Source organism: Lepisosteus oculatus, chromosome 2, assembly GCF_040954835.1.
Source record: "Lepisosteus oculatus isolate fLepOcu1 chromosome 2, fLepOcu1.hap2, whole genome shotgun sequence".
Taxonomy (NCBI): domain Eukaryota; kingdom Metazoa; phylum Chordata; class Actinopteri; order Semionotiformes; family Lepisosteidae; genus Lepisosteus; species Lepisosteus oculatus.
In genome coordinates this window covers 73475341-73493868 of record NC_090697.1, presented here as the reverse complement: position 1 = coordinate 73493868, position 18528 = coordinate 73475341, and the positions used below count along the sequence as shown (strand labels likewise).

Genomic DNA, 18528 nt, shown 5'->3' with positions numbered 1-18528 from the left:
TACTGTTGTAATAACGTACTGAAGCACAGGTTATTCAGTGCAGGCAAATAAGTAATCTGTGACTAATAAGTGCCTTAATAATGTAATATGTAGGATGTTTATTAGCTACAAAAGGTTAAAAAAACAGCTAGCTATCCTTTATACTGTGGTTGATCAGACTTTCATACTATCTCATTCATAAACTAACACCTTGTATTTCCAATATCGTCAATGTGGAATTAATTTTGTTCATGTCCAGTGCATGACTGATTTTCACTCCAGCCGCACATAGACCTAACCGTGAAAATACCTGTATTCCAAGGTTGAACACATTGCAAAGTTATCGACTCTTTATCACGTGGACCAAAGTGATAGAGGATGGCATATTCCAGCTAATAAAAACCAATCTGATAATCATTGTGTGGCAGTTAAACTGATTGATGTATGTAAGCCAAAACCACTTGACTGTGCTCTTTTGTATTACCAGCTTTGTAAAAAGTGAGACAATTAATTTATATATATATACTTATGATATGTTGGGGAACACAAAATGAAAAAACAACATTTTTTAACAGTAACTATATTTATTCACCAAATCTATTCCAAGTACAGATGACAGTTTTATAGACAAATTGAATTACATGCGTTATTGCAACAGTAGGGCAAATATTAAATATATAAGTTCATATATATATATCTGGAAGTCTCATGGAATGCACTGGTGACCAAATAAAACATAGTGTAACAGCACCTAATGCTAGTACAATGTTCAGACTTACCAATGGCAACAATGAATTGAAATACAACACACTTATATTATATAAACTAAAATAGTTTATCAAAATTCCAACAAAAAAGCCATGTCTGCGTTTTTGTATAGCACAGAAGAGTTTTATCAGAGTGTGTTATTCAGGGATCACAGTCAACTGTTAACAGATATGATAAAAGACATGTCTTTGTCTAAAATTAACAAAGTTTAAAATATCCATTCTTTCTCTTACGGTGTATATATAAATGTACTGGCTTCAAAGTACATTTCTTTGATGCATAGAAAATAATTATAGATCACTAGCAATATAGTATTGGTTTCAGTGAGTGTACTGAGGACTATCCATTTTACAGTACTAAATGTAGATTAATCCATCTTTGTATATCTGAATAGATTATCATTATAAAGCAGATGCAGTGAATATACAGTAAAATATCCAAAGGGACAGGTAATTGTATTCCATGCAGAAAATAAAAGAAAGGAAACACAACATTTTCACTGTGAAGCCTTCTCTTTTCTTTTCAGCATGGAATAAACCCATTACCTGTTCCTTTGCAGCCTATGCATGCTGATGCAGCTCCCTACTTGAACTACTACAGCATAATATACTGTATATTGTACTTACGTAGCTGCAATGATACTAAAAACAAAGAAATCAAAATTGTGTTTAATACCACACCAGTAAAACTAAACATTTTGTAATGCCGTGTATGAATATGGAACTCCACATTCAACAGCATCCAGTTTCTTGGGCAGGAGGTCAGAAGTAATGAGAACATGCCGTCATGTTGGGGTTAAGTAACAGAAGCGGCAATATTATAATGCTAAAAATGTTCTTTACAAAACTGATCATTTCCTGAATTACCTCAACCAATTTTTACTAACAACACAAGATTCACACAGGCGAGAACATTCGGCTTGTTGCTAGCTGTCCACCTAAGACTTCTTGGTTTTAAGTTATCTTGAGATGTAAATTTCAAGCCCAGAGTAATATTTCTCAAAACAGTTGAATTTTAGTTTAGGACAATATTTCATTCAGAAAAATGGATTTGCTGAAAAAGTACGCTTCACTGAATTACAGTCCTGGTGAACTCTTGTATAATTACTTACTGAAAAGGATTCTGAAATATCTAAGGCTTTCATAAATGTCCCACAGTGCACTGCATTCAGAAAGTTCTGATTGTCCATTCAGAAACACCTCCTCAGCTGAAACCACAAAAACATATCCAGAAATTGACTGTGCGGAATGGTACAGTAGCAATTCAGACTGTAGTGTATTGAACACAAAATAATTGGATCTTTTCCCAGAAAGACACAAAAGATAACCAAAAAACGCAGACAAGCTCCACCTGAAAAATAACTAATTGAGCTGTAAAGCAAAGTGAAAAACTACAAATGGCACTACCCTTTGAGTGCTCCCAATAACATCCACTCAGATTTGTAATTTTAGAGAGAATTTAGCACTAGCATGTCTAACTTTTTTTTTTGGCATTTTTAAATGACTAAGATGCACATTACCTAAACAAGATATGTGATGGCTTACTTTAATATCATTGTTTGGCACTATACGTGGCTTTGTTGATATCCCTAGAAGATTTTCCAATTCCATTACTGTATGTCCATATTGTACCAAATCTCTTTGTACCAGATAAAGTGAAAGACCGGTCATTGTAGTGGCACTGCAATCATGGATACAGAAAGGTGTCCAATAGCAGTATGATGAAGTCATTTGCCTTTGTTGCGCCAGTACCTAATTATTTTATTCTACAGGAAATGGCTATACTTTCCAATCATTTAACTCACAAGCCCCGACTTCCAAAAGGGTTGTAGATATTTTAAACTCTGTAAGGTGTAATTATACAGCAACACTGAAGCTTCCACAATATGTTCATCTGGCTTAAATAACGAGCAACAGACAACAGCACAAACAGAAAGAGGGGAGGACACGGCAGGAGATTGATCTGCGAGGGGAAGTCGAACGGAGCTAGTGTTTGGAGTCTCTGGGGTAGAACTCGGCCAGAGTGCTCTGCGGGATTCTCTTCAGCATCTCCTTGGGGAAGATTCGCATCAGCTGCCAGCCAATGTCCAGGGTTTCATAAACACTGCGGTTCTCATAGGCACCTGCAGACACGAGGCATTGGAAGACATTCAGACAGCAGCTTGGTGGCGGGGCGCTATTACAAATGGCCACAGGGTGGCGCCCGCAGCATTGTCAAAGATAATGAGGATATTTTAGGAATTGAGGAGCCTTCTGCACATGGGCCAAAACGTCTCAGAATTCAAGTCAATTTTATTGCTTATAGCGCCATTCACGGCAAGCTGTCACACTGCGCTTTCACAGACTACACAAACAGATGTGTGCAATATAATAAATTGTATTAAAGGGCAATTTGTGTAACTGAAAGTAGTGTATCATCAGACACGATCAGAAGTCAGCATTCTTACCCTGAGAAATAAAGTTCTTTTCAAACTTCTGCAGGAACTCCAGATACAGCAAGTCATCTGCGGTCAGAGCCTCTTCACCCACTACCGCCCTCATAGCCTGGACATCTTTGCCAATGGCGTAGCAAGCGTACTGCAGGGAAGAGAGTGGGCTTTAAACTAGCATTGGAATCCCCAGTCATGAATAGTTCTTTTAACACTTACAGGTATAGGAAAAAGGGATTCTACTTTCTAAAGCTTTTTTGTGCTTTTTCCCCCTGGTGCTATGAATCAGACACAAAGGCATGACCTAAAAAAATAAAACGAAATCCTGTACAAAGAGAAGCCTGAAAACTGGCACACTGACAACAGCATCAAAAGAAATTCCCTTGTCCCAAATCTACTGTCTTGATAGCTGTTCAAGCCATCTGAAAGCTTTGAAAACCATCCTGTGTGAGAGTTATGGCTCAATAAAAGCCAATAAAAAAAAAGTCAGTAGCACTTAAGTGAATTGAAATGACTTTTCTGATTGTGAAGCTTTTTTTCCAAGCCAGCAAGGCATTTAGGAGAACCTTTGTGTGTTCGCACATGAAACTGTGCTGGTTGGGGTCACAAGGTATGAAATCAGGTGATGGACATGTACGCAGCATCTGGAGATTAGACCACTCAATACTGACCAGCTGATTGGACACATCCGCGTGGTCCTTCCGAGTCATTCCCTCTCCGATGGCGGATTTCATCAGTCGGGACAGGGAGGGCAGTACATTGATCGGGGGGTAGATCTGCAGGGAGACGAGAGTATCAGCTGCTCGTCTGTTCTCACTGTCTCATTCTGTCAGACCACTTCAACTGAACGATATGAAATGACAGCTTTTGATAATCACAGGGTTAACAGCAAGGGTAGGTTTAATAAATGCATTCATTATGTAGCGGGAATGGTATGCCTTTCATCCAGATTTGTTTTACCAAACAATAGTGGAAAATCTGTGAAATCTCAGAAGAATATGGAGGCATTTTGGCTGCTTAACCGCGTTTCAATAAGGTACAGGCGGTTCAAAAAGGTAGGACTTTGTAGCCTCCTTGGCCATATTTCCTCATTCTTGAACTTCAGGGTTTTCCTGTGAATAAATCGATCAGCTTTGGCTTTTTGTTTCACTCTTCCATTTGTCTTCATTTTTAAAATCACGTCTGGGTTTTAATTAAGTCATAAAACACCCGAGGAAGAGAAAAATGAAGCTCGAGTTTAGCTTTCAAGTTACACGTCTGCCAAACAAAACCCATTTCTAGAATATTATCATGGAGACACTAAAAATATACCAGATCACAGTTCTGGTAGAATGAAAGGTAAAGATCCTTCATTTTGACCTTTATCTCAAACAATATTGGGTATGAAAAAATGGGAGGGGATAACATCATAAACTTTTATTCCATGGTGTCAAAAATTAGACACCAAGCCCTGACCTAACAAATCAAAGAAGTGAATGCAGGTCATTAACTCTATATAGTTATCAATATTAAAATTAACACAGCTGTATTGCCATAAACACTCGAACAAGGACTTAATGAAGGTGCCTTGAAACAGAATCTCCAAGCTGCACATCACTGTGACCACATCCACTCACCTGCCTATTATGCAGTTGTCTGTCTACATAGATCTGACCCTCTGTGATGTAGCCAGTCAAGTCAGGGATAGGATGAGTAATATCTGAAAAAGAAAAGCTGCATTTGAAACCACAAACAGGAGGGCCCTATGAGCACAATCATTAGATACTTTTTAAAAAGGGCCTTACTTTAATGCAAGTAGTCAGGGCCCTGATTTAATGTGTCAACTCCTACAGCACAATGTCTCTGGTCATCTCACTGGGACTGGAAATTGTGATCCAAAGAGAAGAGTGTCTCCTACTTGTTCAGCAATACCATTTGTAGCAGATAACGGGTTTTTCAAAGTGGTCTCCATCTACGTCTTTAAAATTTGTAACACTGCTGCCACACAAGTTAACATGCAGCTCTATTCATCAGATTGTGTCATTTTAAAAAGGTGTTTTAGTTGCGACTTCCACTACAGTTGTCCTTCCTGTCCACACGGCCCCCGGACAACCGAATCAAACGGTGGTTCTGCGCGGCTGAAATGGCCCAGCTCTTACCGTCATTGGGCATGGTGAGAATGGGGATCTGCGTGATGGACCCATTCCTGCCTTCCACTCGGCCAGCTCTCTCATAAATGGTGGCCAAGTCTGTGTACATGTATCCAGGGAAACCTCGCCGGCCAGGCACCTCCTCTCTGGCCGCAGACACCTGGGAACGACAACAGCAAAACCTCAAGCCATGCTGGGAGCTCTTGATGACTCAAACAAGAAACGTATTCAATTTAGAGAACGGAGGTCCTTCAGGGATGAAGATTACTTAGTCCTAAATACCCAGCAGTGGGCTGCCACTACTCACAACTGGCAGCCCACTGAAGCTCAGGAGGTGGGAGCCTGGTCAGGACCTGGACGGGAGACCTCCTGGGAAAAACCAAGGTTGCTGCTGGAACCTAACGTTGCAGTAAAGTGATGGGGACACTATACTGTAAAAAGGCGCTGTCCTTCGGATGAGATGTTAAACCGAAGTCCTGACTCTCTGGTCATTAGAAATCCCAGGGTGTTTCTCAAAAAGAGTAGGGGGTGTTACCCTAGTGTCCCGGCCAAATTTCCCCCTGTCCTTTACCGGGGAAGACCTGGCCGGGACGCTGGCCTCCTAATTATCCCCATCCATGAACTGGATTCATCACTGAGAGCTGGTGTAGGGGAGCGTACTGGTGCACTATGGCTGCCGTCACATCATCCAGGTGGGGCTACACATTGGTAGTGGTGGAGAGGATCCCCAATACCTGTTGCGCTTTGAGTGGAGTTTCCAGAAAAGTGCTATATAAGTGTAAAGAAGTATTATTATAAATTATCTCTAAATTGTTCAGGTGATCACTGATCACAGCAGAACTGCTCCATGTCTTTAGAAACTGGGGTGGCCTAATGGTGACCTGCTGGATTGCGGCTCTCCAGGACCAGATCTCGTGATCTCTGCTGTAGTAGATTCCAAATTCCCCTAACTAAAGGTGTAACAGTATCAGATCGATGGATTTCTAAAAAAAACAGTCCCGAGAACCCGGCTTACCACTTCCATCATTTAACAGGCATCTTCGCATTTTCCTAAATTTTACAATGAGATGGAAGGCCTCTGTTATGTATTACTTTGGCATAGGTGCTAAAATGTAAAAAAACGGCAAGTCAGACGAAATACCTCTCTCAGAGCTTCAGCGTAGGAGCTCATGTCCGTCAGGATGACCAGCACGTGTTTCTCACATTGGTAGGCCAGGAATTCGGCTGTGGTCAGAGCCAACCGTGGAGTGATGATGCGCTCAATTCTATAAGGACGCCAGACCAAGCGATTAATCAAAACCCCAAAAACACATGAACTGCAACAATCCTCTTTCTCCTGTTATGAAATTTTAATTCTCTGCACCTAAATATTTTTAGACATTTTTATACATTTAGGATTGTATAGTAAAAATATCCAAAACTGTCTTAAATGAGAAAATAAAACAATGTCTGTCATGAAATCAGCAGCTACACTATGACCTAGACATTGTTTGGCCCAATTTGCTGATCCATTAATAATGAGTTTTGTTTTATACCTGATGTTGAATGAATCTGCTATAGTTTTCAGATACAGTAGGTATAACATTGAGTGGGCTAAAAAAGAGATTTGCTTGTCTTATTCTTATCAATGACATCTTACGCTGCATACTAATCAGACCACACCAATAAATATTAATCTCCCTCAAACTTTCCTAAACAGACAACATAAAGCAAGGAGAGACATACGTGGGATCATTAGCCAAGTTCAGGAAGAGACACACGTTGTCCATAGAGCCATTCTCTTCAAAGTCCGATTTGAAGAACCTTGCGGTTTCCATATTCACCTGAGGTAACAACATTTCAACATCATCAATATGTACTAAGTTTTGCGTGAAAAATCCACAGTTATTTTTTTTAAACCAAGTTTACGTAAGCATAATTTAAAAGTACATTGTCTGAAATGTTTTTAATCATCCTAAATTAGCATTTCACATGCACGACACTCATGGCATTATGGGAAAAGCAAAGTGAAAATATATATTATTCCAAACACACAGTGTGCAAGTGGAACATTTTGGTACCACTATATATTTTTATCAACATATTCAAATGACAAAGAATCCCCTGCACCACAAACCCTAACAGAAAAATCTGCATAAATAGTAATAGAACATTACTAGTCCTCCATGCTGTTTGAATCATGCACTTTTTTCTCTTTTAAAAAATGATCTGGGGCACCTATAAAATTCCTAGCATGGTTTAATTAATTAAACCAAACCAAAGAGAACTTTAATAATTAACTGAGTGATTTAAACCATGCCACAAAATACGAAGATAAAATGCTTACACCCATGGCCGCAAAAACAATGGCAAAGTTTTCTTCACTGTAATCCATCACATCTTTGGACTTCTTGACGAGACCAGCTTGGCGGCAGATCTGGGCAGCAATCTGAATCAAGAGTCAAGTTAGCAAAGGTCTTCAGTCTTTTGTGCACAAGACACCACACTGCATTGGAAACCAACAGGCTGCTTAAAATTTGCTGTACTGGTCAAGCATGCTCAGTTTAGTAGTTCAGGTGGGGAGCTGCGTCAGCACGTGTAGGCTGCAAAGGAACAAGTAATAGGTTTATTCCATGCTGAAAAAAAGAAGAAAGAAAACGTTTCAGCTGTGGAGCCTGCTGTGGAGATTCCTCACACCTGAAGAAGGCTCCACGGCTGAAACGTTGTGTTTTCTTTCTTCTTTTTTTCAGCATGGAATAAACCTATTACTTGTTCCCATGTTCAGTTTAGGTCAGGTTTTTCCCCACCTCGTTGTGTGGCAAGCCAGCAGCGGAGAAGATGGGGATCTTCTGGCCTCTGGCTATGCTGTTCATCCCATCGATGGCAGAGATGCCAGTCTGGATCATCTCCTCAGGGTAGATACGGCACTGGGGGTTAATGGGCTGGCCTGCAACACATCATCGGGGCAACTTAGAGGGCCTGATATGAGCGCACCTATTTGGAATTAAGGTATTATGGATTATTGAAAATGGTATAAAAGACAGTGGTGATAGGGAGGTCATAAATATATTCTTATCTTTACAAAAGGAAATGATAACTTTTTCATATTTATTTCAATAACATGTTTAGTGTACACCCCATTCACTGTTGACCCCCTAACAATGGATTTTGCGATACACAGGCAAAATAAAACCAAAATACTGATAGTAGGGTTGTACTGTAAATGACCTGTATCATTACCCTTTTCTGTTAAATTTGATCAAAACACTGTGCCTAAGCACAGAGGAAAGCATAGAGTGCGTGGTAATTTAAGAGTCTTGTATTCATTTCTTTTCAATATTTCTGAAGTCTGTAACAATGTACAGTATTAAAAGTCATTCTAAGCATGCTGTCCAGCTTTCACACCAGACTAGAACATTAGAATGGTTACATAACAGAACATAAAAGGGGAGCCCATTCGGTCTACATAGTCTGGTAATTAGTAGCTAATTGATGCAAGGATTGTCGCATCCAACTGATTCCGATATTGGGTACTGGCTCCTACATCATAGCTGGGTAGCTTTTTCCACACTTCTACAACCCTTTGCATACAGAAATGTACTCACGTTTAATCACACTTAAGTAGTTTCTATTGGTACTCTCTCTCACCTTTCACAGACCCCGATGTCTTATCCCACCCCAAAAAGTCTAGCCTGCATCTGATTTGTCACACTGTGATCTGCTTCTTTGTAAATGGCACGGCCAGGCAGCAATGAGGATCACACAGTTGCATTTTGTACTAACAGGAAACTGTTCATACAGTTATCTAGATAATAAAATGCATAAAATAATCCAATATCATTCATCTATATTCAATTCAGCAAATTATTCATCTAAGGTTTAACTGAATTATGCATTTCTAAAACACAGGGCGCTTAAAATGGGACCAGCTGTATGTGACGCAATTAACCAATTCATTTAATTAAGCAATATTCAATGAAGTATGGTCAACTGTACTTTCCAGTGCTGCCTTTTTCCAGTTTCAGTTGCCATAAGAGGGGCGGCACAGTGGCACAGTGGTTAGCATTGCTACCTCGCAGCACTAGGGCCCTGGGTTCAATTCCTGAAGTGCTGTGTTCATGGGGTTGGCCAATGTTTTGCTTGGCTTTGCTCTGGGTGCTCCAGTTTCCTCCCACAGTCCATAGACATACCGGTAGGTTAACTGGCTCTGGTGTGTGCATGCTCAGCCGCGATGGACTGGCGTCCCATCCAGGGTGTACCCTGCCCTGCACCCAGTATTTTTGCCAAGATGGGCTCCGGCTGTCCCGTGACCATGAATTTGACAAAGTTGTTACAAAATGGATGGGTGGCTGGAGATGCCACAGGAACTCTTCTTTGAAGCCATGTTGTCAGGATATGTTAAGTGTGCACAGTTTGTAACTTGGGAACCGATGTGTGTAGTGCAAAACACATACGGTAATATATCAGTAAGAACAAGTAAACAACTACCCTTCCTGCACACCGCAATTCAACCAGAGACTCAGAGACAGAGTCCGGCACTCTTGTAAGCCTCAGCTCACGCAGGCCGTTCACCTCTACGTGGCATTTCTGTCTGACAGAGCTCAGACCATACCCATAATGTCCAGATAGTCTTCTGCCATTACGGTGGGGCCTCTGTCAATTGGTTTTCCTGATCCGTTGAAAACACGCCCTAGAAAGAAAACAAGATTCCCGTTCAGTATGGAAACACATAATCAAAATGAAGTTCCTCAACTCATAAAATACCCCACGTAAAGGAGTTTATACCACTGTATTATCAATTAGAACATAAAAAAGGTCACAAATGAGAAAAGATCATTTAGCCCATCGAGCTTGTTTGCTTTTTAGTATCCAATTGATCCGAGGACCTAATCCTTCTTTCTCTTCTCGAGTGCCAACTTCAAGAGCACAGCTGGGTACCTTGTTCTGTATCACATTATAAAAGAGCTTCTCCGGTTCTCAGGTTTAAAAGCGCTCCCCAGTAGTTTCCTTTGTGGTCTCTGGTTCGTGTTTCACTGTTGATTCTGAGGCGACTTTGTTTATGTCTTTGAGGAATCTGAACCTTGCAATCTGGTCCCTTTATAGTCTCTTCCCTGTTCAAGACTAAAGCAAATTGGTTCTTTTAGCCTGGAAGTAATTTCCTACACGTACATTAGGAATGTATCTGGTTGTTCATCTCAGGAATTATTCCAGATCAGCAATATCTTTTTGGCATTATAGTGACCAAAACTGCACAGAATATTCTAGAGGTCTTACTATTGTATTGTTAAATTTGAGCATAACAGTCTGTGATTTGAATTCTACTCCTTTAACTCTATCCCATCTGTCTCCCTTTTGGATCGCTTTCCTAAAGTGACTAGAAGATGAAAATTTTATTTTATTTATCCTCTTATTGCACTGAGCTAAGCGGACAAAAGCAATGTTGACTCAGAACCTGTACTGTTATATTAGGCCCTATGCAGAGCTCACTTTACATCTGGAGAATTTCTGTCTAGTGTATCAGTGGTAAAAATTTTTCTTGATGCTGTAACAATGTAATCTATAAAGATTTCAGTGTGTAAGGACAGATCATGTCTTGACATACAAAAAAAAAAAACTTTCCTGTAATGTATGGTAAGGACAATAGTCCTATGAAAATGTGATTGTGTGCTCTTGATTCAAAAATGTCCTAAATAATGTTCTGTAAATAATACACTTATATTTTTTTAAAACTTTGCCTTATTTAGCCTGGCAACACGGTATCAAATGTACTTCATGCATGTGTACATACCCAGCATGTCTTCTGACACAGGTGTGCGCAGAATATCTCCTGTAAATTCACAGCTCGTCTTTTTGGCATCAATCCCAGACGTCCCTTCAAACACCTGGGAGTACAAATTCAATTCCATATTGTTATATAGTCCCCTTCACAGCAATCGGTCACAGAGCGCTTTCACAGTTATTTACACAGACTATGCAGACAGGGTTGTACAGTTCAATAAATTAAAAGGAAACTTGAGTAAGTGGATGTAAAGTAGCTTAGTGTATCATCGGGTATCACTGTAATCATCAGGCATGGAGGAAAGACAAAACAAAAACTCCAAAAAGGGAAGAGGAAATCTCTGGGGGTCCAAGGTCTAATAGTTTTTCGCTTCTCCAGGCACGAGCTGTGTGTAGGGAGGCAGTACATGTGTGCACAAGTTCTTGTAGTACAGGAACAGACTTCATTCACTACACTATAATAACAAAAAGGTGAAGCATTTTGTGAATTCTATGCCTTAAGCTGCTATTAACAAAATCATGCTGTTCATCTGCCCTATTCTTAACTGAACATAAAAATTAAAAGTAGCAGTGAATTTCAACTGTCCTTTAATTGACAATGTTTGCTTGTGAGAATCAACCACTACCCAGAATTAGACTGTCCTGGGCAGACATGATTCTTATTAAAACCTGCAGACTATTACAAGTGGATTTCTGCATACCTGGTAAAAGTGATGTTTTACTGTTTAGCTACCACCCAAATTTCAGCAGAACCAAGTTAAATAACTTCCATCTACTTATATCTAGCATTTCTGTCTGCTTTATTAATTAATTGACCATAAAGGCGAATGACATAACTTCATGTTAAATTTGCCACCTACATTGGCAATGAATGTTCAGACTATGCACTGCAGCTTAGGGGCTTCGCTGTTCGTCAAGCACTCTTGTTCACATCTTTGCTCTGCCATGACGCTTAATTCTCAAGTGTGCTGCTCTAGAACCCTGCATGTTGTTGCCCATGATTTATTCTGTGTGGTATTTTTGGTTCACTGTGTAAGTCACTAGATCTGTAGCTTGATGATACATCTTGTAAAACGCAAGACCATTCAACTTACCACACTTCTTCATGACAGCTGCAGTATCTGCAAGTCACATTATGCAACACAAACAGTACATTCCAACAGATAAAGGAGCTATCCAAGAGTAATCTGACCTGCACGACTGCTTTAGATCCACTGACTTCCAGCACTTGTCCACTTCTTCTGGTGCCATCAGGAAGAGTCAGATGCACAATCTCTGCATACCGTGGAAACTGGAAAAGAGAGGAATAATACACTGTATTTACATCTACAGTGTTTATCCTGCTACTTCTACACCACCTCGTTTTATTCAGTGTTCTGGACTGCTTGACTGCATAATATTAATGTGGACAATTATAATTAGTAACACAACACTACCACATTGACAGCTGTATTACTGGAAGTCAAGCATGGTCACTAAGCTTGAGACACCCTGTGAAATTAAAGCATTCTATTAAAGTGAAAACTCAGAAAGCCAAGTGTGCCACAACTACATCAAAAGTTAGAACCTGAAGTAACAATGAAAAACATTTTTTTGTTGAGTTTTAAGAAAACTATCTTAGTAGAAACCTTTTCTTACCTTCACCTGATCCAAAATGACCAGAGGTCCATTGACTCCAGACACAGTTTTATAAGCTGTGGAGAAATCAAAAGGCATCAGCTATGATATATACAGTATAGTGTTCTATAATGGTCCCTGCCATATAAATCAGCTCAGAATTATTTCAAACACACATTTACCTTTACAGGCACAAATTGTTTGAAACAGTGTATCAAATATAAGTTGTTTAAAATCTGGGCTTTGATTGCAATTCTAAGCAATTTGGTTTCGTGTGTCATGATTTTCCTTGAGGCTGATATGACTAAAGGTTCCCATTTGTCATGAAATGTCATGTGCCGTTTTGGGATTAAAGCTAATTTTAATCGCAAAGGAGTATCAGGTATGGGATCTGCTTGAGCTTCACTCAAGCAGTCTGACTGATTTAAACGTAAAGCCATTTAGACACAGACACAGAAGGCAATATATTGGCCAGAAGGATAGAACATCATTGGTTTACTTTAAAAACACACTATGTTTTTTTTTTGTCCATGTGACCAACTTGTTTCAGTCTTGCATGATTGAGACCATTGAAACCGACAGAGCATGTGAGACAGAACAGACTTTTATGGCACCAAACACAGAACTAGTCGTTCATTCTGCGAGTGCTCTGGGGCTCAAGCGCCTCCTGGGAAACCACAAGGAAAACAGAAAAATGTACAAGGTTCTGAGGTTAATGATTGACTGAAAGTATTTCTGAAGTATTGCCTAAGCGCATGCAGTAGAATTCAAGGTTTATGGGTACAGCCCAACTTACAGTACATATAGTTTATCATTTATACTCTGCTAACTCTCTCGTATTGTTTTCTCTCTGGACAGCACCTTCTTAAAATTTAGAAGTGTGTTTTTTCCTCTCTTTGGACTTTCTACTCACTAACTCTTCCACCATGAGCCACACAAAGCACCCATGGCAACCACCAATCGCACCTACTTCCTTTCTGGTTCCCTGTCTGGAATTCCACTCCATGTTAAAAGACACGCACTGTTCCTTTAAATCCGCTGTGAACTCAGATGAATCCTGGCATTGTATTGTAACAAGTAATCTGCAGTGTGGAGGTGTGAAATGCCTTGCTTACCATACTTGAGGGAGCAGTACAGCAGTACAAATTAAGCACCCCATCCCAGAACAGTCACGCACCAGGAGCACAGTCAGAAAGCTCCGAGTTCCCCTTTCCAGTCTCTCAGGAAGCTGACTACAGAATGATGGTGACCAGGTCACAAGACGGAAAGGGAACTTTTTCGGGACATTTTTCCATGTTAGCAGAAGATAAAAACTCTTGCGGCCTGCTTGGGCCACTGCTCCTATAGCCAGGGTTCCTAGTGCTGGCCCTGGAGACATCAACACCTGCCAGGTTTCATTCCAGCTGAGCACAATAACCCTCGTGAAGCTTTAACAGAGCTAACAAACTGCTTGATTGGAATATTTCTGAGTTTTTATTTTGTCTACTCAAAGTACTTATGAAACGCAACAGTAAAAAGGTGACCTCCAACAGGTTTAAACGCTGAAAATGGTGAAACAGTTCAAATCAGTCCTACTATGTAGTCAGTTAAAGATTCAATTGTGTAACTCAAAGCCCTCCAGAATCAGCACTGCGAACCCCTGTTCTAGAGCACAAATATTTTTAAAAATCTAAATAAAAAGGCGATTAAATCATCTTGGCAATTCTTAATTATTTTGAATAACACAAACGACTTCAGAGTTTTTACTTTTTCCTTAAGGTATGAATTACCTACGAACTACTTATTGTCATCAATCTATCTATATAACAGTACCACTCCAAATCAGGTTTTTCAAATTGCAGACTCTTGGACATAAGCCATAAGGCACCAGATATTTAAATCATTATGTTATATTGGGACAATTTTGATATACAAATGTTAAGAGATAATACATGCTTGCTCATCAGGAACAAAATGGATCAGATGGATCAAAATACTGTGCAATCGACTCATCTCCCCAATGCGGACATTTCTCTCTAAAATATGAATTTCTGTCAGTGTTTGCATTAACAATTGTGAAGAAAATAGCACATCTCTGTTCAACTGGCATGCAGTTATACTCGGCACTCTCTAGTGCCAAGCAAAACCTAGGCCTTAATCATTCTCAGGTGGTGTCACGTGTTGTCCTGCTAGTCAGAAATCAGTGTTTCCTTTAGATCGCAGCACAATATCTTCCGTGAGACAGTGCCATCTTACAGTCTGTGACTCAGATCCATGTCTGGCAGGCGGAGGAGAAAATTAGAAATCAGGTTTTCCCCAAAACATGGGCTGTGAACAGAAGTACCCCCCTCTTGTAGATATACTGTTGGCAGGCATTTTAGATATCACAGTTTCACATAACAGGCTGAAAACAAACCATTATGAGAAGACTAATAAGACTGAATTTGGAGTACAAGGCTCATTTTCCTTACAGCTTGTATTTATACACTTCTAATAATGTTACCAGTATAAAATACCACTCTCCTCAGTATTTACTGCAGCCTTTAAGACTATAGTTAACAATGCTGGTGCTGATTTTAAGTTACAATGCTGCAAATTGAAATATATACCTACTGTATACCTACCGCAAAACAAAGCACTTCATGGTCAAAATCCTTTTCAGCACTAGCACAAAGGATAAGAGGAATCCAGATAAAACATCATGTGAAATTTAGCTTCCAATCAGGTTATTACTGATGGGTAGAAACTCAAACAGTAGTGAGACTGGAAATATTTGTTGTTGCTACATATATATCCATATATATGAAATATTTGTTGTGAATTGCAATGTTTTCCTGTGGGAAACATGTCTGCAGTTATGCAACTCGCGCCTGTTTCAGACATTGCAATTCATACAAAATGAAACCTTTCCTTCTAAACTAACCTCGCTAGGGGTGTTGTAATCATCCATTCAGTGCCTCTGAAAAATTTGCCTGCTCCATTGTAAATACATGGGGCATATACTGTACCACAGTAGAAAACATCTGCTGCTCAAACTGATACAGTACCAGTTCTTAAAAAGCAAACCCTATCACTTTCATCTGACCTCCAGCTTCAGGCATCCCTTGCAACGCACACTAATGTTAAAATGTTAAATTAAGGGTGCTTCTATCCTCTCTGGCAAGGCCAAATGCCTGAACACATCCTTTGAGGTACATTTGTAACGCGTTTGATTTCAAAGGTGTTTGGGCCATCTTGAGAAAACAGAACAGGGAAACGATTCGGGCAAAAACAACAACGCAAAACGTCTAATCTGCCTGATCACGGGCATTATAGTATTGGTGTTAGAGAAGACGTAACATTATCTAAGGTCATAATAACAAATTTGCTCCAACACATCGAAAATATATATTTTTTTATCTCGTCACTTCTTTCAGACGGGAATCGACTTGCAAAAAAAAACCTGCCTTATAAAAGCCAGCAGCAAGTAGGTATTTTACCACAAAAAAAGGCAGATGTCATTTTGATCAGCTGATTGTCCCTCGCTCCGTCTGTATACTGGACCTCCAGCACGTTTCTATTTCTAAATCGAGCACAAAGATCCCTGCTGCTGAACTGCGCGCAATTAATTTCGGAAGAGCTGAAAAGGGACGTTTTACAAAAGATGTTAACACGACAGGTCACAAAAAGAAGCCGAAGTCGTGCCTCGGGAACGTCATTCATTCCTAAACTGCACTGCGCATCACTGATCACAGCCCGCACAGCCGTGCAATCCGCAATCTTCAAAGCCTATCCATAACAAGGAAAAAACATCCATGTCAAGAGCACCGCGTACTACCTGCACGACGTTGAATACGACAGAAATGCGACAATCAAAAACATTTTTGCCCCCAAGTGCTGTAGGTGCCCGATGTTACACAAGAAAGCCAGCCTGCGACTGTTACTCACTGAGCCGCGGCTGGGAGATGTAGTCCCGGGTCACAGCCTGTACGTGTTCGCGGGCCCCGGCAGCTTTGGTCCCGCTCACGGTGGAGGACAGCTCGTTCATGGCCCCGTTCACCATCCCTCTGATCGCCTTCAGCGCCATCTTTCACGACCACTGCGAAAACCTGCCACAGCACTCGCTATAACGGGAGCGAGAAGTCCCACTGCGCATGCGCTCCGCTCCCCCCGCGTCACCGATGACGTCGGCAAGCAGCTCCCTGGCGGATCTGGCGCAAGGACGCGGCTGAGGCCGAGGCGCTGGCCTAGGTGCTGATTGTGAGAGCCTGTCACGTCATTCCAGGCAGTCCTGTCCCGCAGGGTTTTTCACGAAATACCTCACAGCTCGAACTGATCAAAAAACTAAATCAAACTCAGATCGTCAACGCTGTAATTGTGCAAATGATGGCGCTCTTGATCATAAAATGTAAAAAGCCGAACAGCAGGTCTTCAGATTCCCCACTAACACTGTCGGATCAGGGAAGGAGGGAGAGTTAGTAGTTTCTGAGACTTGGATCAGTTCGAATAATGTAGACTTGAGACATCTGCTCAGTCTTGAATACTATCTAAATGTTTTGGAATTTTGCAGCTTGTGTTGGTTAATCCTCCAATTTGGTATATCTCTGAATTTCACTATTTTACCAACTATACCACAATCCCCAGTTGATCCCCAATTAGAAAGAGCAGTGACGTTTCTTGATAAAAGCCTTTTAATTTTCACGTTTTCAATTTTTATCCTCTGGTTCGTGTTTCTGGGTTTATTCTGAAGAAATCCACTGAGACGACTTTGTCTATGCCTCCGAGGAATTTGAATACTTGTTTCCACGTAGTTTTATGGAAAGTGTCTTGTTAGAGTGCTATACAATTTAACATACAGTACCAGCCCTTGATTTGTATTCTACACTTTTGACTACATATCCTAAAATTTCGCCTTTTCATTTGCTTCCACAATTTAATAATAATAATGTTGTTGTTGTTGTTGTTGTTAATATTATTCATTTCACTTACATAGGAGTTTTCTGGACACTCCACTTAATGCGCTTTACAGGTAACGGGGACTCTCCTCCACCACCACCAGTGCTCCCAGCTGGATGATGCTACGGCAGCCATAGTGCTCCAGTTCTCTCCCCACACCCACGCTCTGAGTGGGGAGGAGAGCAGAGTGATGGAGCCAGCTCATAGATGGGGATTATTAGGAGGCCATGATTGGTAAAGTTCAGGGGGAAATTTGGTCAGAACAGTGGGGTTACACCCCTATTCTTTCCAAGAGACACCCGGGGATTTTTAATGACCACGGAGAGTCAGGACCTCAGTTTTATGTCTCATCCGAAGGACGGCACCTTTTTACAGTATAGTGTCCCAATCACTATACTGGGGCATTAGGACCCACACAGGCCGCAGGGTGAGCGCCCCCTATTGGCTCCACCAACCCATCCAGGTACTGGCCAGGCTCACACTTGCTGAGCTTCAGTGGGATGTCGTGAATTTGTCTAGAGGATGTAAATGATGAGTTAACACAAAAACCTGTCTCTGTCATAGGCAGCCTCCTCTAGCTCAGCATTTCCCCTTGTTGTAGTTATAGTTGATGGTTGTACTACTTGCATTCACATCCTCCCTTTCATGTGCATTTAAAAGTCATCTGCAGGCATTTTTGCAATCTGGATTTTTATCTAAATCGTTTTAAATGTAATTGACTGAACTATAGTGTTTGGCCGATCCTTCTATTTTTGTATCATCTGTAGTTTACTGACTACACCTGAATCATGAATCAGAAAAGCAATAGTTCAAGTACAGAGCCCAGCTAGATTACATCACACTTTATTTCTATTTAATTTATTTCTATTTCTAAAGACCCTATGCAGACGACAACAATCTGGAAGGGAGTGAACACACGCAGGGAAGAGACGAGGA

General features: G+C 40.6%; 1 protein-coding gene across 1 annotated transcript; it reads right to left on the bottom strand.

Moving 5' to 3' along the window:
- Nucleotides 1–543: 543 nt before the first annotated feature.
- On the bottom strand, nucleotides 544–16806 carry atp6v1b2 (ATPase H+ transporting V1 subunit B2). The gene is made up of 14 exons (XM_069183240.1): nucleotides 16585–16806; nucleotides 12700–12755; nucleotides 12254–12352; nucleotides 11072–11165; nucleotides 9896–9973; nucleotides 8091–8230; nucleotides 7631–7732; nucleotides 7030–7127; nucleotides 6446–6569; nucleotides 5314–5464; nucleotides 4792–4874; nucleotides 3847–3951; nucleotides 3194–3323; nucleotides 544–2869 (listed from the first exon to the last, which is right to left on the bottom strand). The coding sequence occupies exons 1-14, from the start codon at nucleotides 16721–16723 to the stop codon at nucleotides 2733–2735; spliced, it is 1536 nt and encodes a 511-aa protein (XP_069039341.1). The 5' UTR covers nucleotides 16724–16806; the 3' UTR covers nucleotides 544–2732.
- Nucleotides 16807–18528: the final 1722 nt, after the last annotated feature.